The sequence below is a fragment of the Hipposideros armiger genome, unplaced genomic scaffold (assembly GCF_001890085.2).
Source record: "Hipposideros armiger isolate ML-2016 unplaced genomic scaffold, ASM189008v1 scaffold_92, whole genome shotgun sequence".
Classification (NCBI taxonomy): Eukaryota; Metazoa; Chordata; class Mammalia; order Chiroptera; family Hipposideridae; genus Hipposideros; species Hipposideros armiger.
This window is the reverse complement of record NW_017731442.1, coordinates 2,445,372-2,468,020: the sequence shown is the minus strand read 5'-3', so window position 1 is coordinate 2,468,020 and position 22,649 is coordinate 2,445,372. Positions and strand designations below refer to the sequence as shown.

At 38.9% G+C, this 22,649-nt stretch overlaps 2 protein-coding genes across 2 annotated transcripts in view; both read left to right on the top strand.

Annotated features, from left to right (window-relative positions):
* TMEM87A (transmembrane protein 87A) overlaps window positions 1-9,392 on the top strand; it is a 43,222-nt gene extending 33,830 nt beyond the window's left edge. The window contains exons 14-20 of the mRNA XM_019644865.1: window positions 393-451; window positions 1,247-1,350; window positions 4,676-4,749; window positions 5,680-5,741; window positions 6,274-6,329; window positions 6,923-6,953; window positions 8,153-9,392. Coding sequence (XP_019500410.1) covers window positions 393-451; window positions 1,247-1,350; window positions 4,676-4,749; window positions 5,680-5,741; window positions 6,274-6,329; window positions 6,923-6,953; window positions 8,153-8,194 — 428 coding nt within the window. The 3' untranslated portion in view covers window positions 8,195-9,392. The remainder of the gene's footprint in view (window positions 1-392; window positions 452-1,246; window positions 1,351-4,675; window positions 4,750-5,679; window positions 5,742-6,273; window positions 6,330-6,922; window positions 6,954-8,152) is intronic.
* Window positions 9,393-10,961: 1,569 nt separating this feature from the next.
* VPS39 (VPS39 subunit of HOPS complex) overlaps window positions 10,962-22,649 on the top strand; it is a 52,321-nt gene continuing 40,633 nt past the window's right edge. The window contains exons 1-4 of the mRNA XM_019645061.1: window positions 10,962-11,222; window positions 14,197-14,224; window positions 14,501-14,568; window positions 14,887-14,929. Coding sequence (XP_019500606.1) covers window positions 11,115-11,222; window positions 14,197-14,224; window positions 14,501-14,568; window positions 14,887-14,929 — 247 coding nt within the window. The 5' untranslated portion in view covers window positions 10,962-11,114. The remainder of the gene's footprint in view (window positions 11,223-14,196; window positions 14,225-14,500; window positions 14,569-14,886; window positions 14,930-22,649) is intronic.

Below are 22,649 nucleotides of genomic sequence, written 5' to 3'. Positions count from 1 at the left end.
TGCAGTCATTTTATTAACCTTTTTTTCCATCTGACCAGCCAAGGAAAAATTAGCATTACTATAGTAAGGATAAATAAAGGGAAAAAATGTTATTGATAATGCTGGAAAAAGCCATATTTCCAATACCTTCTTTTCCAATTCTGAGGGTTACTGAAGTTGCCAGATGATAAAACTATTCTTTAAGTACAAAAAGGGTTGACAAGAGAGCATATTGTGGGCCTTGCTTATAATAGTTGTTAAGTAAATTTAAATTTGTATTGAATAAATTTGTTAAAATAACTGATAAATGATTGTGATGTGTTGGGAGTTAGGGATATGTGGGGATTGGAGAATGTTATTGAGGATATAAACCAACATTCATACTCTGACCAGGTTTTTTTATTTCTCCTTAGCATCTATTGTGTTTATCATATGGACAACCATGAAATTCAGGATAGTGACTTGTCAGTCGGTGAGTAAAAACACATGCGTTTATGAGTACTGTACTGTTTTATACATAGATGACGTTGTTGACAATGGTGGTAAAGTTCACACCTTATAAGGAATTAGGACTAAGATTCCACTCTGTTGGTTAGAATGCTTCCCTCCTCTTAAATGTTCTTTATTACTATGGTTCTTGGTATGGTAGGATTTTTTGTTTTGTTTTGTTTTGTTTAGGGGGTGGGGGTGAAAGGGTGGTGTGACTGTATGTCCCAATAGTAGGAGAGAATTTTGTAAGTGATAACGATAGTATGTCATAACCCAATCTTGCCTTAACTAAAAATTCTTAAATCCAGAGTCCTGAACATCTAAGTATGTGTAAATAATGCTAATCTGAGTAGAAGCCATGTCTGTAAGATCTGAGCACAAAGACTGTGTCCAGTAGCATTTCTCTTGAGGCTTCTAAGGCTTTATTTTAGTAAAAATAAACAAATAAAAATTAGAAAAAATAATAAACTAATGGTACTTTCTTTTACCTTGTATAAAAACCCTTTCCCAAAGATTCTCAGCGCTATAAAGAAGCACTGACAAGTAAGTGCTCTATTCAGTTGGTGCCTTTTCTTTAAAAACAGTAAACACTGCAAGGGAAGGAAGTATGTTCCTTCACTGTGTATTCTGGCACTTAGCACAGTGCCCAGCACATAACAAGCTCTTGGTAAATATAAGTTGAAAGAATAAATAAGTGATTCTTGTTCTATGCCAAGGGCTTGTGAACAAGCGATTAAGATAATGTATGTAAATGTTGTACTTTACCCCCTTTTGATAGGATTGGCGGGAGCTGTGGGTGGACGATGCCATCTGGCGGTTGCTGTTTTCCATGATCCTGTTTGTCATCATGGTTCTCTGGCGACCATCTGCAAACAACCAGAGGTTCTTGGACATTTCTTATTTTACCCTGCTCACCATTGAATGGCCATGTCATCAGTTAGTGGTTCAGTGGGTGACAGTGTCAGGGCTGTGTCATATAGTGGAAGGAGCACTCACTGGGTCTGGTCTGGAATCAGAAGAGTTGGGTTCCTGTCTGAGCTCTTCAGTTAATTTGTATTCTGATTTTTGGCATGCTGCCTCTTTCACCTCTCTGGGCCTTAGTTTCCTCTTCATGTAATGAAGATGAGGAGATTGAATTAATTGATATGCAATCCCTTTCAATTCTTTTTTTTTTTTTTTTTAAAGATTTTTATTGGGGAATTGGGAGGATGGGAACAGTGCTGGGGAATTGGGGAAAGGGGAACAGACAAGTTGCTGTCGTTTTTTGTTCTTCAATCTAGTTGTGGAGGATGTTGCTTCACCTGCCCAAGTTGGCACCATCATTGCGCTCTTCCCGGGCGAGGCAGATCAGTCGCCAGCTTCTGGACGGCCGCTCACTGCGGCTGCTGGCTGCTCACGCTGGCTGCTGGCCACACACGGTAGCCCATGGCAATCCACTGCCACAGGGACTGCAGCCCACGCCGTCGCCGGCGACTCATGGCAGCCCAGCTCCAGGTTGAGCTGTTGTTCAGCATCTTAGCTGTGGAGGGCAGTGTCACTGGCCCTCATATGTGGGATCCGAACCGGGGCCCTCTGGCATCCCAAGCGAGTTCTTAACCATCGCGCCACTCGGCCGGCCCAATCCCTTTCAATTCTAACATCTGATAATATAAGTATTTGTATGGGAAAATAAGGTAGGTGTGTAGATTGTGACACTTGTAATAGAATCACACCGGTCTGGTGTCTAGAAGGAAAGAACAATTCCTGTAGTCAGTAGCCCAATCCACTTTGTAATAATAGAGAGTAAAATGAAAACTTACGTGACTGACTTTGGAATTAACAATCCACTTGTGAATTTGCTTTGTCAAATTATAGGCAAATTCAACTATTTAGCGAATGGCTACCTTTTTTTTTGTAACTATCCCTGCTTCTGTTTCTCCTTTTTTTCCTGTGTCCTCTTTGTGTGTTTAGACAGTTAAGAGCTTATATTATGCAACCACACACCAAAGAAGGAAAAAGATGAGAAGGTATAACTAACCAGCTAATTTTATGATCAGACCTACCGATAAAAGATTTATAAAGAAAATAAATGACATTCTTTTACCCCATGAAAATAGCCTAATCTTTCATACTATATACTTAATTTTTATGTTCTTTGACAAAAAGGAAAAATAAAGAAAAGGTGTAAAAGAAAATAAAAGATCTACAATCACACTGTTCTGGAAACCTAGACTTTCTGAGGACCCTTCTTTACATCGATCTATTGATCTGCTCACTTGCTAGCTATATCTATATATAAAATTTTTCCTTTTCTTCAGCCTTTTAAAAAATGTTTGTGTTACGTCTGTTCTTGCTTTCTCCCTCTTCTAAAACATTGTGCCGCTGCCTGTAACTCTGGTGTTAACAGCTTAATGTGATGGGTCCCTCCACATTTTACTCCCTGTTCATATATGGAATTTTCTTTTACTCACCCAACAGTACATTGTGGCAATGCCTTCCAATACAACTGGTTCAAATTAAACTTACTATTTTCATGGATGGCATATTACATGGTACAGATGTAGTACAGTTAATTAACTTTTCTCTTTATTGATGGGCATGTGGACTATTTCCAGCTGGGGTGTTTTAGCATCCCAAGACCACCCATATGTTTAGAAGGACTCATGGCACTCAGCATATAGTTGTACGTAGAGCAAAGATTTATTATAGTGAAATGATGAGATCAGCAAGTGAAAAAGACACAGATGTAGTCTAGAAAAATCCGTATTTTGTTTCCCTCTCCTAAGGAAGTACATCAAGCGTGCTGTTTTTCCCCGCAACAAAAAATCAGGCTTTTATTGGTGGCTGATCACATAAGCACCATCCAAATAATATGTACCAAAATTCCAGATTCCCAGAAGGAAAGCAAATTTTATTATAGATTGTATTGTACAAAGAGTCTAAGCACAGTGACCCACCCTTATCAGTTAAGGAACAGGTCAAGTGCCAGGTTCCCAGACATAGCCATGGGGCATTCTTGTAAAGAGGCCCTTCTAAAGGCCTACTATGTTACCTCTTCTGCACAGGGGACATTAGAAATAGGAATAAGCTACAATGATGTGTTAAATACCCTTCTACATCTGTTATACACTCTAATACTCCCATGCCCCATTTTTTCCCATTGTACTTATTATCTATAACTACTAATTATAACCAAAGCTTGTTGATTATCTTTGAACTTTTTAATGGTGTTTTTGGTCATAAAAAAACTCAAAAAATATGGAGTCAGATTTTCATTTTTTTTACTTCATGGATTGTATATTTTGTGTCTTGTTTAAGAAATCCTTGTCTAGCTCATAAAGAGTTTTTGTTTGTTTGTTTGTTTGTTTAATCCTGAAAAGGAAATTTAAAAATATGGTAGAATAAAAATACTAGGCAATAGTAAATGTGGAGAAGGTTCAAAGCTAAAGTATTCTAGGAATTACTGATCTGGCAGCTGCTTTGCTGACTCTCTTGGAAGTTGTGAAGGAAAAATATCTGAGATGTACCAGATTAGGCTCTTATCTCTCAGTTCCCTATGTGGAAACAGATTTTAAATTACATGAGAATTCATTTATCTCTGTGTGATACCTATGTTTGCAAATGAACATTTATTGAATGCTTACTATGTGTCAGGTATTACTCTAAATACTTTTTGAAGTGGCTTATTTACTTTGGACAGAACACCTCTATGAGTAATGTTCTGTTATCCCCATTTACAGATGGGAAAACCGGGGCACTGAGAGAATTCCCCATGTATAAGACGTACCCTTTTCCAAAAAGTTTGGGGTCTAACTAGGTGCGTCTTATACAGTGGCTGTAGTTTTTTTTTTTTTACTTGTATTTCCCGCTTTTTTCTCGCTTGTTTTTGCGTTCATACAACCACTGTACAAGACACACCCAGTTTTTAGACCCCAATTTTTTCAAAAATGGTGCGTCTTATACATGGGGAAATATGGTAACTTTTCTAAAGTGACAGGTAGTATGTGGCTGAGCCTGCACACATAAATATGATACTGTCCTGCTCCTCCCTTGCTAATATAGGTAATTGAGAGCTTTCTGAAGGGGAAGAATTATTTTATTCACTACACAGATATTTTGAATGACCATAAATGACAGTTTCAATAATTAGTTCTGTAAAATCCAGATAGTGGAGCAGCTTTTGTAGTTTTCTAATTTTTTCCCATCTGTTCTACCTTTGTTCTGTCAGGTTTGCCTTTTCACCATTGTCTGAGGAAGAGGAGGAAGATGAGCAGAAAGAACCTATGCTGAAAGAAAGCTTTGGTAGTGATAAAACTGACGTTTCATTTGTGCTTTAAATATTATTTTCTGGCTTTTGGAAATAGAGTAAAGCAAGTACAGTTGATCCTGAACAACACTGGGGGTTGGGGTTGCTGACCCCTCCACGCAGTCAAAAATCCATGTATAACTTTTGTTGTTTTAGTTTGTTTTTTTTTTTTTTTTTTTTTTTTAGCTGAGCCATCCTGCTACCTGTTGGCAGCTCAGCGGCTGCTCAGCTTGGGCTGGACTTGAACCGCTGTTGCTCAGAGCTCAAACTCTTGAGCGAGCTCTTAACCAACTGAGCCACTTGGCCGGCCCTTCCATGTATAACTTTTGACTCCCCCCAAATCCTAGCTACTAATAGCCTGCAGTTGACTGGAAGGAAGCCTTACGAAAACATAAACAGTTGATTCACACATATTTTGTATGTTATATGTATTATATGCTATATTCTTACAATAAAGTAAGCTAGAGAAGAGATAGTGTTATTTTTAAAATCATAAAATACATTTACTGTGTTTATTAAAAAAACCCCACAAATAAGTGGACATGCATAGTTCAAACACTTGTTCAAGGGGAACTATATAACATTTAGAGTATCAATATCAAAATACTTCGATATAAGTATATTGCTTATTATTTGACAACTGTTTTGTTCCTCAGTTTGGTGAAGTTAGGGAAAAGCAAAAATAAAAGTATGAATTTTAAGATGAAGGCATGGTAAATTCAGTAAATAATTGTGCATTAAATGTCCATTTGCTAAAAATGAACTAAATATTTAGCTTTGAACTTCCCAGCATAAATATAAAGATGGAGAAACAACTGTTGTATAATTCAGTGTCAGTAAGCTTAAAATAAACCACTGAATCCATTTTTTGCAATCATTGCTTATCTATTGAAATAGTTAACCAATCTCCTTTCTTTTCTTTACAGAAGGAATGAAAATGAGAAGTACTAAACAAGAACCAAATGGAAATACGAAAGTAAACAAAGCAGTAAGTATGACTTCTTTTCTTTCCTGTTTGCTCTGTCTTCCAGCTCAGCAGTTATGTACAGGACTTAATGATTTCCTTTACCTATGCTCTAATTAAGCCTGCTTTTATAAATCCTTTAATATATATTGCATTTACATTTTTAAAACAGACAGCAAATGATTCTGTATAGGACCTAGTGATCTTTAACTAGATGGTTTGGTACTATGTCCTGAAAAGATACCAGACTAGTCTGATGGTTCTGTTTAATGGTTTTCATCAATGAAGTTATAGCCTCATTAATAACCTCAGGTCTTTTTTGTAGTAGAGATTGAGATTTTTTAGTCAGCAGATTTTTTTTTTTTTTTAGAACTGTGCATTCACTCTACATTTTAATTATTTGATTTTTCTGTTAGCAGTCCCATTTATTATTATGTGACTATACTACTTCAGAGTGACAGAAGATTACGTTTAAAAATTTTGAGACCTCTTTAGATTTTTACTTGAAATATTATTTTATTCATTTTAGTAACAATTGGTACTTGTATGTTTCCAGCAGGAAGATGATTTGAAGTGGGTAGAAGAGAATGTTCCTTCTTCTGTGACAGACGTGTAAGTCTTTGAATCATTACAAAAATGTTATTTTAAAGTTAGTATTAAAATAAATAAATAAATAAATAAATAAAGTTAGTATTACTTTTATTATTTTAATGAATGAGTTGAAGAGTATATTAAGAGAATGCTTTTAGTTAACTTTAGAAATATAAGACTAAATTACTTAAAAGAATAACTAAAAATGTTAAAAAGATATTAAATAATGAAAGATTAGGAATGATATACAAAGAAAAGTAATCAGGATTATTCGTTCAGATGACATTTCTGCTTAGAAAGATTAAGCTCTAGATCTCCAAAATCAATGGGCTAATTCTTTGGAATTTTTGAGTTCCTTTCTATGGCTGTCATTTTACTAAACATTGGTCCTATTACAATGCAGAACATGTTTTGTTTTTTCTATATAATTACAGTAACTTTGCTTCTTACTTTTGTATTTGTTTCCCCCACACCTTAAACAGTCATTAATGAGATGCAAATCTTAGATAATTATTTTTAAAAAGCTTTAAATTGAAATTATTATTCCACTGTCTTTTATGAACCACTTACGGCTTTATTTTATGTTATTCAATTTGGTGTTTTTCTCTCTGCAGAGCACTTCCAGCCCTTCTGGATTCAGATGAGGTTAGCAGTCGAATCATGTGCATAAACTGTGGGTCTGGTGACTTAATAGGGAGTCATAGGCCTGTATTCAGGGAGATTTTATTTATTTAACTCAGTAAGCGTATCACTGAAAAAGGATGAGAATGGAAATATTAATACTAGAACTCAGATATTCACGAATGTTTTCTTTCTGTACATGTCCTCCTTTTCCAAAGTTATATGGTTAGACTTGAGAATGTCTTTGTTTAAATTGGATAGCAAATACCATACTGTCCTGCTTTCTGGTTCCTTTGTCTTTGAGATATTCAGATTTAACCTTTATCTAATCTAGGTAAAAATAATGAAGAGAAAAGTATTGAGAAAGGAGTGTAATAGACCAAAGCAAAATATTTAAGTTACTACCATTCAGTGTTACTAGTGTCAGTATCCTCTTCAGATATTAAGGATTAAAATTAATACCTCTAATTTTTATGTTGATTTTTAATCCTTTAATATACCTCCATACAGTTCATCTAGAAGGCTTCACAATAGTCTTGGGAACTAGTTCAGGGTAGGTTCTTAATATTAGGTTATTCTAGAGTCTCTTGATCTCAGAAAGCATTTTGAACGCACCACAAAATTGTGGTGAAAAACACATAAAGTGATCATCCTAACGATTCTCAAGTGTAAAGTGTTAACTATATGTGCATTGTTGTGTAACAGATCTCTAGAACTCTTTTCGTATCATATTGCATTATATGGATATACCATACTTGGTTTACACAATTCTGTATTTTTGGACACTTAAGTCTTTGTAGTATTTTGTTAAAATTCTGAGGGTTGCCGTAGAAATGCTTGTGGCTAAATCTTTGCCCACATACTTGACTATTTCTTTTTGTTAAATTTCTGAATCAGATACACATTTTTTATCCAAGCTTAATCTTAAGTAAACATTTGTTTAATTATCTTAATTGTCTCTGAAACATAAAATTCTTTTGATTTGTGGTTTGATGCCTGGAAGCTTAGCAAGTTTGATTCAGTTGAATTTTGTGTGGGGCCTGGACATCTCTATGATTTAAAATCTTCATAGATGATTAGGAACCATGGCTCTAAATATTTAATGAACATAAACAAGTACTTGTGGAAAAAGTATGTGTGCACCATCTATGTAGAAGATATTTGGAATGTGGACCATTTAAAGTTAATGCACTTAGAATAAACCTTTTTTTTTCTTTCCCTAGGAACGAATGATCACACACTTTGAAAGGTCCAAAATGGAGTAAAGAATGGGAGGATGTGCTGTTGAAGATGGCTAGTATCTGGGAAGAGATCAGCTTCTGTGTTAGTCTTCTACACTGCTCCATGGGATTAAAGGAAGCTATGACATCCTGATCTATTCCTTGATCTTTGTGCATTGGAGCTGGCGAGAGGTGTCAGAACAAGGAGAACATGTTATTGAAAACAAGTTCATAGGATGAGAAAAATCTACAAGTTTCTTATTTACAACATTGATGCCCCTTTCCCTCCCACACCCTGACATGAATCTTTATGCAACTTCTGTGTGTTGTTCCTGAACCTTCTATAATGTTTAAATTGTTTAATCTGTCAAACTAAAAAGTTTAACATCCTCTAAAGAACTGCGGCATCAACTCGATAATATGTATGTAATCTCCAGGAACAACTGCCTGTAATTTTTATTTATTTAGGGAGTTACATAGGTGATGGGGGAAATTGTTAATGATCTTTCCATTTCCTGGGAAGCCAAGGTTACATCTTGCAGAGGTAGTTTTGAGTTAAAAAAAAAAAGAGTCCTTCTGACTTAAGGAGCCATGGTTCTGTCAATGATTAAAAGAAAGGGGGAAAAAAAAAAGGGAGAGAAACGGTTACAGTGTAATTCAGATCATTTAAAAAAGCAAAATCAAGTGCAATTTTGTTTACAAATGGTGTATATTAAAGATTTTTCTATTTCAGATGTACTTTAGAGAGAAATATTAGCTTAACTCTTTTGACATCTGCTATTGTGACAGATCCCATTGCTGGCAATGTGGTGCACACTCAGAACTTTTAACTACTGTTTTGTAAGCCTCCAAGGCAGCATTGAGGAGTCCTAGGCAGTGCTTTGTTTGCCTTCATGCCATTCACTGGGTGTTGCACTAGACTCAGAGAGGCACTCCAAGTGCTTGTGAATGAGCACCCTGCTAAGAACTGTAATTCTTCAGAAGAAGGTCCTTCTGGCTTAATTTAAACAGTTTTTTCTGCATGAAATAGTGTGGAGGCCCTGGACTGCTGCTTATTCTGTAGGATTGACTGTTCTTATATCTGGTGTTGGTTGTTTATAAGAGACATCACAAGGTGATGGGATTCATTTGAAGCACTCTATTTCTGTTTTAATGGTTTTGTCCACTTTTGCCTTCCCAAGAGTTTTGTTCTACATAGAAAGTTCATGCCATTTTTTAATATAAAAAATTTTAACAAAATTAATGTGTTTCTCATTTTTTTCAGACTTTTTAGATCCTTTCTCCTATGGGAGATTTTTCTTTCATGGTTTTTGTTCTGTATCATGTTATCCGTGGAAACCAATGACCACATGACCACAATCTTCACTAACTCATAGTGAAAGTGTTTACATTTTTCTATAGCTGTTTGCTGTGGTGATTTTAAAAAAAAATGGCCTACGCAATATCCTAAGGAACCATACATATTGGGAATTAACTATATTCTTAGATTAACCTTTTGCTAAAGGCTGGTGTAACTGTTGTATGCTTGTGTTCTTAACCAATAAGTCATAATGCTACAGGATAGTTGGTCAAGTAGTTTTGAGGCCAGTTAGATGTCAACTTAAGACTAGAAAAAAAACAACTGCGTGTTAAGCAGGAGTATATAGTACAAATTCTATAGCCTGGAGCCTGAAAATTCTCTCTGCTTTTTCTTACAGCTTATGTTATAGTATATCCATACTGTATCATATTTTTAGAACAGGTTCAGAAAGAATTTATAGTATTACATTTATTTTAATCTTGGTCCTTGGGCCTGGAACTACAAGGTATTATTAGACCTCCTTCCAGCACAGCAGCTAATTCTAAATTTTCAAGGTGTTAAGTTTGTATGATAAAAGCCAGACAGCACAAGATTTGTTTATCAGTTTCTCTGTTTTTTACTACTTGAAAATATTTGATTATCAGAAGCAGCATTTAGTAAAGATGGGACAATATTTCTAATTTACAGATGAAAAAACTGATGTATAAAAATAAAGTGACCAGGGCCATTTTTTTTACTTTATACATAGACTCACCCCTTTTGTCTTTTACACTTTTGCTTTGAACCAAAATGCTTAATTTTATGACATACCTGCTGTTCTTGGGGGAGAAATTGTCAGATACAAATCATTCTTGCTGTGGTTCTCTAAAGTGCATGGACTCACCAGGGGGACTTATTAAAACAAGACAGCTGGACACCTCCCATCCCGTCCCTACCCCCTTCAAAGTTTCTGATTCAGTAAGGGCTAGAATGAGGCCTGAGACTATTTCTAACAAGCTTCCAGGATGATGTTAATGCTGCTAGTCTAGGGATCCCCTTTAGAGAACCACTGGCTTGGAACAACCTTTAAAATGTAAGGGTAAGGCTGGGATGATAATGGTAATACTAAAACTACCATTTATGGAGCGCTCAGTGTGTCAGGAATTGATAAGCTCTCACAACGCTAGGTAGGTAGATAACACTGCCATCATTTTGCAAATAAGGAAATTGAACTCATCTGGAGGTTAAATTTCTTAAACGTCACAGCTAATTTCCTAAATGGCAGATCATCCCAGGTCTGACGGCCAAAGCCCTAATTCTTTCACCACCACGCCACACTGCCTATAACAGCTCTAAGATTAAGATATTTTCCTCCCCGTGTTAATCCCATGGCTACTCGGACTTCACAATGGAGAAACTGGGTCTCTGGGTGAAATAGACACCCAAGCACTGATGCACCCTTCCTTGAAGGTGCGTTAGGAGCCGGGGCGGAAGGGGCGGGACTTCAGTTGCGGAAGGGGTGGGCTTAGACAGCAGGAAGTCCGGTGTTGATGGCTCTGTTGTTCAAGGGCCTGTAGTTGGGGTTCTCGGCTGGATTCTGGGCGGCCCTCTTTTAGCCTAGTTCTAGCCCCGAGCCCGGCCTGGTACGCTCAGGGTGAGACTGTCGGGGCGACTCTGCTCGTCGCCATGCATGACGCTTTCGAGCCGGTGCCGATCTTAGAAAAGCTGCCTCTGCAGATCGACTGTCTGGCTGCCTGGGGTGAGCCAAAAGACCAAGGGACTGAGACGGGGGAAGTGGATGGGCGTTTGGCTGCATGGGCTGCTGTCGGCGAGTGCACTGGGATGAAGAAGTGCAAAGCATTGTGGACAGCGAGGGAGGTGGGGCCGTTTTGGCGATATCCAGGGACCCAGGCATTTTAGGGACGTTCCACCTGCCCTTGTTCTTGGTGCAGAGTTGGAAGTTGAGCTTTCCTTATTAATTGTACTCAGCTTTGGCTTATTTCGATTCCCAAGAAGTCTCTAGTTTGGAGGCACAAGCAGTGGGACGTATACAGCTTGTCAGGGAGTTGAACTTACCCAGATGATTGTTGTAGTGATTATTTGGGGAGTGGGTGATGGCGGGGGTCGGAAATTGAACTAGTTAATACCATATGCGGGTTTTTTTCCGTAGTGATGAATCATTCACTTCTCATTATTGTAGGGAACTCACGTTGTTATTCTAAACTCTTAATCTAGTCAAATAGTTGATTGCCTTATATTCAAAGTGCCCAGGTTACCTAACTGTAGGTGGAGGAGCATCACTCCAGGCTGTCATGAAATCGAACCCATAAAAACTTGCATAATCCTCTGGCGAGTGGCCAGAGCAGAAAGCAGGGTCAGGCCCCTCTTATTTCTAGTACACTCCGGAATACAAAAGGTTTCAGGAGTCTAAACCTTGACTCTTAACTATGAACATTATGCTCTTATCTATGAGTAATTGTGCCTAGCAGCCACCAAAGACCAAACAAATAATTTCAGTATTTCCTGATAATGTCTAGGTACTAGAAATCAAGGGCCTTAAAAAGGTGGCTCAGGACCCCTAATCAGATCTCATACTGAGCTAAGTACCCGTGATGGACCTGGTGGAATCTTGGTGGTGGCTGGCATGTTGTCCATCATCTGTGGACAGTGCCGCCCAGTCAGTCCTGCAGAGTTCTACATAGCCTCTTCTTCAGGGTGCTTTCATGACAGATCTTCATGTTAATGTGCCGTCTTCCTGTCTTTAGCAGCCTTTGGCCTCTTTTAAAATCATACCTCTACAGTAAACTGTCCTAGTCCTTTGAGCTAAGGAGAGAATCCTGCTTCCTCCAGATTGCTCAAGTAAGCCTCTATTTTCTGTCATTAAGTGCTCTCAGTAAGAATTAAAAATAGAGGAGAAAATTTTTTTTTCTCCTGACACTGCCCAAAGACCTGACACTGCCCAAAGGGACTTATTCCCCGATTTCTTCATCAAATATGTATTATGTCTGCATGGACTAGTCTTTCTGCTAGGGACAGGAATACAAGGATGACTAAGACACAGTGCCTGTGCTTCTAGGACACACAGGGGGACAAAGACATAAACAGATTATGACATAAAATACGGTAAATCCCCAACTTATGAACGAGTTCCGTTCCAGGAGAATGTTCGTAAGTCGGATTCGTTCGTAAGTCCGATAAAGTGAGTCTTATACACCTTGGACACAAATATACAATGTAAAGCATAAAAAATCTAAACACACATAAAAATACTGTAAATAAACTATTTTTACTTTTACAGTTACCTTAAAATGGTGGTACAGTACAGTACAACAACTGGCATATAGGGGATTGCATGGAGTGAACTGACAAGAAGGGAGTTACCAACTGGAGGAGGGAGGGTAGGTGGGACATGGTGGAGATGAAGGATCATCAGCAATAGGGGATGGAGAGCAAGATAGAATGTGGCCCACACCTGAGCTTACACCCGTGAGCTACTTCTGCGATTTGTTCGCATCTACAAATGTTCGTAATGTGAGGTCCGTTCGTATCTGTGAAAGTTCGCAACTTGAATGTTCGTAAGTCGGGGGCTTACTGTAAATGATAATACAGACATATGCTGCCTATTAGGGAACCATGGAGGAGGGGTACCCAACTCCATCTAGGACATATGCTTCTGAAAAGGATGGGTGCAGCTGCTTACCACACTTTACTTAGCTTGTCACATGCTTGACTCTGATATCCTGTGGAACTACTAGTACACATATCTCAGCCTCTCTCACCAACTCCACTTTGTCACAGTAGAGTCCCTGTATCTGTGCTTTTCAGGCAGACAGTTTTGAAATGGTAGGTAGCTTTTGGTCTGCCTTGATCTCTCACTAAACAAGAGAAATGCCCATTGCCTCCTAGGATGCTATGGTAGGTATTGGGCTACAAGAGGCCATTTATCACCTCCTGCCTCAAAACTACTTTATTTTTAGACTTCAGCAGCAGTAGACATTGCTCTTTCTAGCCGTTACCCCTTTTACCTGAAGTTCATCCAGGAACCTCCAGGAGCCAGATCATGCAGGGCCAGACAATATTTGAGCTGGAAAATGCCTTAATACACTGTAATCTGTCTCCTGGGAAATGGAAATAAAGTGGATACTAATGATGATTACTTCTCCCTAAACTCCAGAGTTGTAGAAGGCAGCTGCCTTTTCAGCACCTTCGTTTGGATGTCTAGTAGCATGGCCAGAACAGTTCTTGATGATTACACTCTCCCCAAACATGCCTGTCCTTCCATATCCCACATCTCAGCAAATAGCATTTCTATTTACCCATCTGACTAAGGCCAAAAACCTTGAAATCATTCTTGACTTCTCTTTTTATCTTATACGTCACATCCAATCCATTGGCAAATCTGTCTGCACCACCTCCAGAATAAATCTAGAATCCAATAATTTCTTTCCATCTCCACTTTTTCTACTCTTGATGAAGGCACTATTCCCNCTGGCTTCACGTGTTTTTATGCTATATAACTCTTCCCCTTTTTTGCAACAGTGCCAACAGATGTAGCATCACCTGAAAGTGGCAGTAAGTGTAGATGCATTCAATTGCTTTAGCTCTGGGGATGGTGTTGAGTGTTTGCTCTGAGTGATGCAGAACATAGGGTAGCTGCTGGGATTTAGTTGGGTCTAGATCTAAGGATGCTTTGGGCTGGGTTTCATTGCTTGGGCTCTTACATTTGACTGTTACTTTTTATACTCTTTCTGTGAAACACTTTGCCAAGGTACTCTTTTGTAGGATAAGATCTTCAGACTCATAAGTACCTTGCAGCTTCAGTAAACTTCTGTGGTGTGATCCTTTCTGCTAAGCCAAGTGGAAGTGCATGAAACCCTCTGTTCTAAAATTGGAGTTGAAAGCAACTTATTATATGCAATAAAAACAGTCGGCAATTTTAGATCTCCGACTTCTGGTCTTTTTAGGAAATTTTAAGATTCATGTAGGAGAACAGTATGGAGCAGCATTTTTTGTTTTAGTTGTTTTTGAATGTATCCCTATGTTTGGAACTGTGAATGTTTATTTCTTTTCCATAGGCTGCAACAGGTTTGAAGTGACACTAGAGAAATCCAATAAGAACTTCTCCAAAAAGATTCAGCAGGTAAGCAGTGATGGTGGTGGCTACAAGAATATTGGACTTTCATGAAACCTTGTCAAAACTGGAACTTTGGTAACATTATTTATGAACTCTTTGAATCCTTTGCTCTGTGTCCTTCCATTTATGCAAGGATCTCTGTCAATCCATCATGTGCCTGAGATCCCCTTTCACAAGCAGAAATTGTGATTGCACATAAATAGACATTAGATCCCTGTCATTGGTATAGGCTCTTTAGTCCCTTTTCAGTACTGTAGTTAAATGAACATTTACTAAACCTTGTCAGAAATGTTTAATTGACCCTAATGACTTGCTGTTTTCCAGATCCATGTGGTTTCCCAGTTTAAGATTCTGGTCAGCTTGTTAGGTAAGAAAAGGGGTTATGTTTATATTTCATGTGTCAAAAAACTTAATTAACTCTTTCATGGTTAATTTGATAGTCATTACTTAACAGTGAAACCCACATGGTCCAAACCAGACATAGCAGGGTACAACAGGTAATAAAGGCCACAGCATCCCTCATAAAATTGAGCCCTGTTCTCCAAGGAGTGTCACTTCATGCATTCATCAAACAAATATTTATTGAGCCCTCCTCTAGGCATTGGGGATACCAGGTTGAATGAGACATGGTCTCTACCTTTGAAATTTATGTTCTGAGTTTGAAGACTGAAATGACAAAAAGTAATTGTGATACAGTGTGATGATCTATGAAAAGTGTTGTGGGAGGGACCGCATTATCCAGTGGATGATTAGAATTTTGACAGAAACAGAGTGTAGGCAGAGCATTATAGGCAAAGGAAACAGCTTAAGCAAAGGCCCTGATTTCTGGCCAGACTTAGGATGTGCAGTGGGAAGTGGTGAGAAGCAGGTAAGAGATCACAGCTGGACTATTCAGTGCCTTGTGTGAAAAGCCACAGTGTCGTGGGAGCCAGCAGTGAGGCCTTGTCTTGACAAGCAGAGGACCAGAAACTTGCCTCACGCTCTCTACTATTCAGCCCAGGGCCCAAATGGTAGAATTGTTTTAGTTTCTCGGTTGAGAGAAGAACTTTTAAAGTAACTAAATCTTCATAACTACAGCTAGATAGGAGGCCCAAGTGAAATTATTTTGCTTGCTTTGCTAGAAAAGAAATCCTTGCTATGGGTTTGTACAAAATCTACAGGGGGTTTCCTTTCTCTTGTTGGAGCCCCCTAATGTAAGTAGCTTTGAAAGCCATTTCTTGNACTTGGTGGCCCTTGCTTTAAATTTTTAGTTGTCAGAGGTAGAATATTTGCATTCTGTGACATGTATCAAGTCTGTGATTTGAAAATTAAGCTTGTCTTGGATTTTATTCATCATTCAGCAGCTATGTTTTGACTATCTACTGTGGGATCAGACACTGTGCAGGATGGGGAGATGAGAGAGCCTAATATTCTTTTCTCCTAATAGATAATCAGTTCTTTGTGCCATCAAATACTAAATACCACAGTAAACTATCGTTTTCACAAATTTAATATACCGTTTGTGTAAGTAGTAAGGAATTGAAAACTAGATTATAAAAATAAGCATTTCAACATATTGGGTTGTTGGAAAAGTCATGATGCATTTTGCAACGAAAAACAGAAAAAATACGTCCTGACTTTTCCGACAACCCAGTGGTATACTCAAGCTGATAATATCAGTGTTAATCTGACTTGGAACCCTGGTGGTGACTGTTCCTTGCCTTGTGATCAATTCACTATGTCACCTTTGACAAGTTAGTTAATCTTCTTGGGCCTCAACTTCCCCATAGGTTACTTGACTAGCAATATTAACCTAGACAATTAGGAAATCAAACTCTGATTCAAGACTTCACTTCTTCCTGTACCTTAGAAAACAGGTTCGTTCTGGCCCAGCTTTGGTCTGTTTGTGGGCCAGAAATGGACCTGGGCCTCAGTGAATCAGCCATAGAACTAACTCGTCTTTAAATTTGAGATATTTCAAACTTAAACAGGATTTTAAACTGCAACTAGATTGTCTTTCTGAGGAAAGGGAGAGGGTAATAAGATGTCATGGAAAGACTGGGATTAAGGGGACATGGGTTCTGATTTGACCTGAGCCCTCCGCTTGGGGCTCAAAAATATCTCTAGGCCTCATTCTACTCATATCTTAAACATAGAAGTTAGATTAGTTCACATCTGCGGTCTTAACAAGTTTAGGTTTACTTCAGTGTTGCTATTGCCCTAGAGCAATGGTTCTCAAAATGTGGTCTATAAACTCCAGGGGGTCCCCAGGATCCTTTCAGAGAATCCACAAGTCAAAACTAAGTTCATGGTAACACTAAAACGTTATATTTTTTTTCACTGACATTTATTGGCATTTGCACTGATGGTACAAAAGCAATGGTAGCTAAAACAGCCGGCCCCTTAGCGCAAGTTCAAGACAGTGGTCAGCAAACTTGTCAGTACCAAACTGTACTAGTAGTTGTGTTCTCTAGCATGCACTCGCAGTGGTTTTGGTTTTGGTTTTGTTAAAGCTAGTTTCACTTATGAATGTTTTTTGTGAGGCAGTAAAAATTATGAATTTTATTATATCTTCACCTTTGAGGACACACCTTTTTAATAATCTCTATGATGTAATGGGAAGCACATATAACGTCCTCTGCTGGGTGCTGAGGCATGAAGCCCAGTGGCTCTGTTGGTTTGAAAAACTACTTCTGCGAGTGTTTCAGTTACGAGCTGAACTGGCCACTTTTTTCCTGGAGCATCACTTTTGCTTAAAAGAATGACTGACAGACCGTGGCTTTTCAGACCACTTGAGTACTTGGTAGATGTTTTCTCAGAAATGAGCAAATGGAGTCTGGCACTTCAAAGAAAACAGCTGGCAGTATTTGTTGCTAGTGATAAAATTAGAGCTTTCAAGAGAAAATTGCAGAAAACTTGTACTGACCTCATGAGCTTGACAGCTTCTCAGCACTTAAAGATCTTTCTGATGAGATTAGGGGGATGGTGAGTGGGATTTTTTTTCTTTAAGCTGAGCCATCCTGCCACCTGTTAGCAGCTCAGTGGCTGCTCAGCTCGGGCCGGGACTCAAACCGCNAGCTGTATTTGTTTGCAAGGGCTGCCATAACAAACTACCGGAAACTGGGTGGCCTAAACTATCGAAATGTATTGTCTCACATTTCTGGGGGCCGGAAGTCTGAGATCAACATGTCGGCAGGGGTGGTCCCTTCTGAAGGCTGTGGGGAAGAGTCTGTTCCATGCTTCTCTCCCAGCTTTGTGTTTTCCTCCCTCTAAACTGTAGTTCATGTTATTTCCTCTGCAAAAAATGCCTTCCCTAATCTTTGCCAACAACTCATTTTCTTGACTCTTTGATTCTGATTATAACCTCCAGATAAAGAAACAGGGTCTTACTAAAGCTGATTAACTTCTCATATCTCTTTTCTTTTCCAGAGGAATGGCTTCTTGTTGGAACCAAACAAGGACATCTTCTTCTGTATAGAATTCGAAAGGATGTTGGTAAGTGATAGTTTTCCAGAACGGAGAAAAACATGGCTTACTACCCATGCAAAAAATTTTTTTGATAGTTGGCTGGCATATAACTGTGAAACCAGTGATTCTTGGACTATTAAAAGAGTGACTGGGGGCTGGGAGTAGCACAGTGGGAAAGTAGGGAGAAGCATGTGAGAATCTCCAGGGTTTTGTTTTGTTTTGTTTTTTCAGACTATGTTCCCCTACTCCCATCTTGGGGAGGTGGGTGTAGAGCTGGATGTTCCTCTCCTCTTCATTATTTTGGAGACTCACTGCCAGAAATAAGAAATATTACTTATGGGAATAAGATTTTTCTGTAAATACTGTGGTAATAGGGAAAAAATTAGGAGCCATTGATTTAAAAGATTAACTTACGAGAGGTAGACTAGGAAAAAGAGGACCTGGGTTTGAGTCCAGCTTTACTTCTCTCTGGCCACTTGACTATGAGTAGGTCCTTTCCAACATCATTTTCTCTTCCATAAACTATCCTTTTCACAAATTTGTTGGGTTTTGATGCAATAAATGCTTGAAAGGATTTTAAAAACTAAAGCTCTAATCAAATGTGACTTTGTCAGTAAAAATGTAGACTAATAACTAAACGTATGTGAAATTTATTCTGTTAGGGTATCCTCTGTTGGGGCAAAAAGTACCTCACTCCCTTTTCCTAATTTTATTCCCATGCTCTTTTTATGGAAAATTGGTGTGTTGGGATATTATGCCCTGGAGCTAGAGTCTATGGAAATCTGTTAATGCCAGATTAGGTTGAACCATATGGAATTGTCATTATTTGACCATGTTAGAAAAAACAAAATTTCATAGCTTTCAACCTAATTAATACTCATAACTTTCTTTAGTACATAGCTTAAGGAAGAGTGGAGATATAGAGCCTGCTCTTTAGAGTCTGGAGCAAAAGTAACTTTGGGGGAAAAGAACATCTTACTAGCATAGGGGAGGAAAGTAAGTATTTTTCCCTCTNGTATCTGTGAAAGTTCGCAACTTGAATGTTCGTAAGTCGGGGGCTTACTGTAAATGATAATACAGACATATGCTGCCTATTAGGGAACCATGGAGGAGGGGTACCCAACTCCATCTAGGACATACGCTTCTGAAAAGGATGGGTGCAGCTGCTTACCACACTTTACTTAGCTTGTCACATGCTTGACTCTGATATCCTGTGGAACTACTAGTACACATATCTCAGCCTCTCTCACCAACTCCACTTTGTCACAATAGAGTCCCTGTATCTGTGCTTTTCAGGCAGACAGTTTTGAAATGGTAGGTAGCTTTTGGTCTGCCTTGATCTCTCACTAAACAAGAGAAATGCCCATTGCCTCCTAGGATGCTATGGTAGGTATTGGGCTACAAGAGGCCATTTATCACCTCCTGCCTCAAAACTACTTTATTTTTAGACTTCAGCAGCAGTAGACATTGCTCTTTCTAGCCGTTACCCCTTTTACCTGAAGTTCATCCAGGAACCTCCAGGAGCCAGATCATGCAGGGCCAGACAATATTTGAGCTGGAAAATGCCTTAATACACTGTAATCTGTCTCCTGGGAAATGGAAATAAAGTGGATACTAATGATGATTACTTCTCCCTAAACTCCAGAGTTGTAGAAGGCAGCTGCCTTTTCAGCACCTTCGTTTGGATGTCTAGTAGCATGGCCAGAACAGTTCTTGATGATTACACTCTCCCCAAACATGCCTGTCCTTCCATATCCCACATCTCAGCAAATAGCATTTCTATTTACCCATCTGACTAAGGCCAAAAACCTTGAAATCATTCTTGACTTCTCTTTTTATCTTATACGTCACATCCAATCCATTGGCAAATCTGTCTGCACCACCTCCAGAATAAATCTAGAATCCAATAATTTCTTTCCATCTCCACTTTTTCTACTCTTGATGAAGGCACTATTCCCTCTCATCTGAATTGCTGTAGTAGTCTTCTGACTGATCACCCTGTGTTTGCCATTGTGCCATTTTCAGTTTTTTATCCACATAGAAATAGAGTGATCCTTTGAAAACTTGAATCACATTTCTTCTCTGCTCAAAACCCCTCAGTAGCTTCCCATCATAACGAATATGTTCCAAAGTCCTTACCATGGCTGGCTACACCTAACATGATCAAGCCTCTGGTTACCTCCCTGACTTTATCTCCTATGCTCTTACCCCTTGTGCCTTTCTGGTACTAGTTACATGGCCTTCCTTGTTCCATGAACATACAAAGCACATTCCTACCTCAGGGCCTTTACACTTGCAGTTTCCTCTGCCTAGTACTCTCTTGCCCTAGATCTTTCATGGCTCATTCTTCATTTCATTCAGGTCTCTGCTGAAATACCACATAAATCAGCAAGCCATCCCTGGTTACCTATATTAAAGAGAATGCCACATCCACCAATGTGCTATTCTCTTATTCAAGCCTTATCTTTCTTCTTATCATGCATTGCCACCTAATGCTGTTTTATATATTATTGTCTCCCTCACTCCACATTAGAATATAAATTCCTTCAGAGCTGGGACTTTGTTTTGTATATTTATTTGCAGTGCCTAGAACAGTTCCTGACTCATAATAGATATTCATTAAATATTTGTTTAATTAATAATGATATTAATAGTAATAGTCTCCATTTATTGAGTACTAATCATATTGAGCTTTTATAAAATAATAACTCCCATTTTGTAGAGGAAGAACCTGAGAATTTAAGTCAATTTTCCAAGGTCACATATCCAGTAAATCATGTCTGATTCTAGAGCCTGGTCCCCAAACTTTAATGTATATTCAGAGCCTGTAAAAAAAAAAAAATGCTGGTTTGTATGTGTGTATCTGTATGTGTGTATACACAATCATATTTGCTTATATCATCCAAAGAAACAATGGAAAGATAAACCAAAAATTACTAAAACGGCTACCTATAGCAGAAGGTAGAGAACAACAGGGTAGAGTGGACAAGCATGGAAGCTAGACTTCTCACAGTTTTAGCTTTGGAACTACATAAATGTCTCATATAATAAAAAATGTAAATTGGGCCGGCTAAGTGGCTCAGTTGGTTAAGAACACGAGCTCTGAGCAACAGGGTTGCTGGTTCCATTCCCACATGGGCCAGTGAGCTGCACTAAAGCTGAGCTGCAGCTGGGCTGCTCAACGGAAGCCGGATGGTGACTGGACTTGGAGCTGAGCTAGCTGCGCCCTTTACAACTAAGATTGAAAAACAGCAACTTGGCTATTCTCCTTCCCCAATTCCCCAAAATAATCTTTTAAAAAAAATGTAAATTAAAAAAATGCAAGGGCCGATTGAGTGGCTCAGTTGATTAAGAGCTCGCTCAAGAGTTTGAGCTCTGAGCAACAGTGGTTCAATTCCCAGGCAGAGCTGAGCTGCCTCTGAGCTGCCAATAGGTGGCAGGATGGCTCAGCCAAAAAAACAGAAACAAAAACAAATCTCAGGGCACCACCGCAGAATCATTGACTCAGAGTCTCTGTGAACGGGGCTCAGAAATGTGCCTTTTTAATAAGTCCCAGTGATTCTGATGTGGCTAATCAGGGGCTTATGCTTTGAGAAACACAGTTATTTGCCCTATGACCCAAAGAAGGGAAGTGACCACCAGCTTATTCCATGCAGTGGCCAGCACTGGGCCAGGAATGGAATTGTTTATCACATGAGGTTGGACTGGGTTGTGCTGCTGGACAGAGTTTCAACAGGGTAATTATGAACAAGAGGGCCCAGCCTTACTCACTTCCCAGGAGGGATCAGGTCCAACCTTGTGGCTTAGGATTAGGCTGTCAGGAATTCTCCACGGCTGGCTCTGGTTTGTTGATGTGTGTGTTACTTATTTGGTGTAGTGTGTTCTACTTTCTGATATGCACTGTGGAGTCTCAGAAGGAGCTGTTTACCCCTCTGCAGGCTTCTCATTCTGTGTTTTGCATGCATGGCTGTGTTACATAATGACATGCCATAGAACATGGAGGCCCAATGTGGGTCAAGTCCTCTGCCGGCTACCTGAGCGCCCAATGACTTCTGTAACCAAAGTGAGCCTCTTCAAAGTTCTGTGATGTTACCTGGTTAATGTACTGTATTTCCTTACAAGTTTGAGGATTAGGAATGAGTATGTATATGATGCTTTTACTATTTAAAAGAAAGTTGTTACAATACTAGCATATATGCATTTTTCCTGAGCACCTCCAAATGAAATCTTGAAAGGGGTCAAATAAAATTTCAATTAAAATTTAAAAAATAAATGTAAGTGAACTCATCTGATTCCATTTTATGACCAATAAAGTAGACACTTGATAAGAAGCATCTGTTGGCAAATAAACATCTCAGTAGAAATGGACAATGGTCTCTCAAATGTCATGATTATGAGCTTGACTTTATATTTTGGTAGTGCAGCTTCAGGAGGATTTAAGCCCCAGTGTGACAGCATCAGAAATCTGCTCTAAGGTAACTGACAGCAAACATGGAAGGACATGTAGAGTGAGACCAGTTGAGGCCGGCACAAGGGTCCGTGGAGAGACTATGGGAGAGGGCTGTTGGAAGGTACCTTGTAAAGGTAAAGTTGATAGGCTTTGCAGACCTGGGTGGAAGATGAGGCTGTTAAAAGAAATA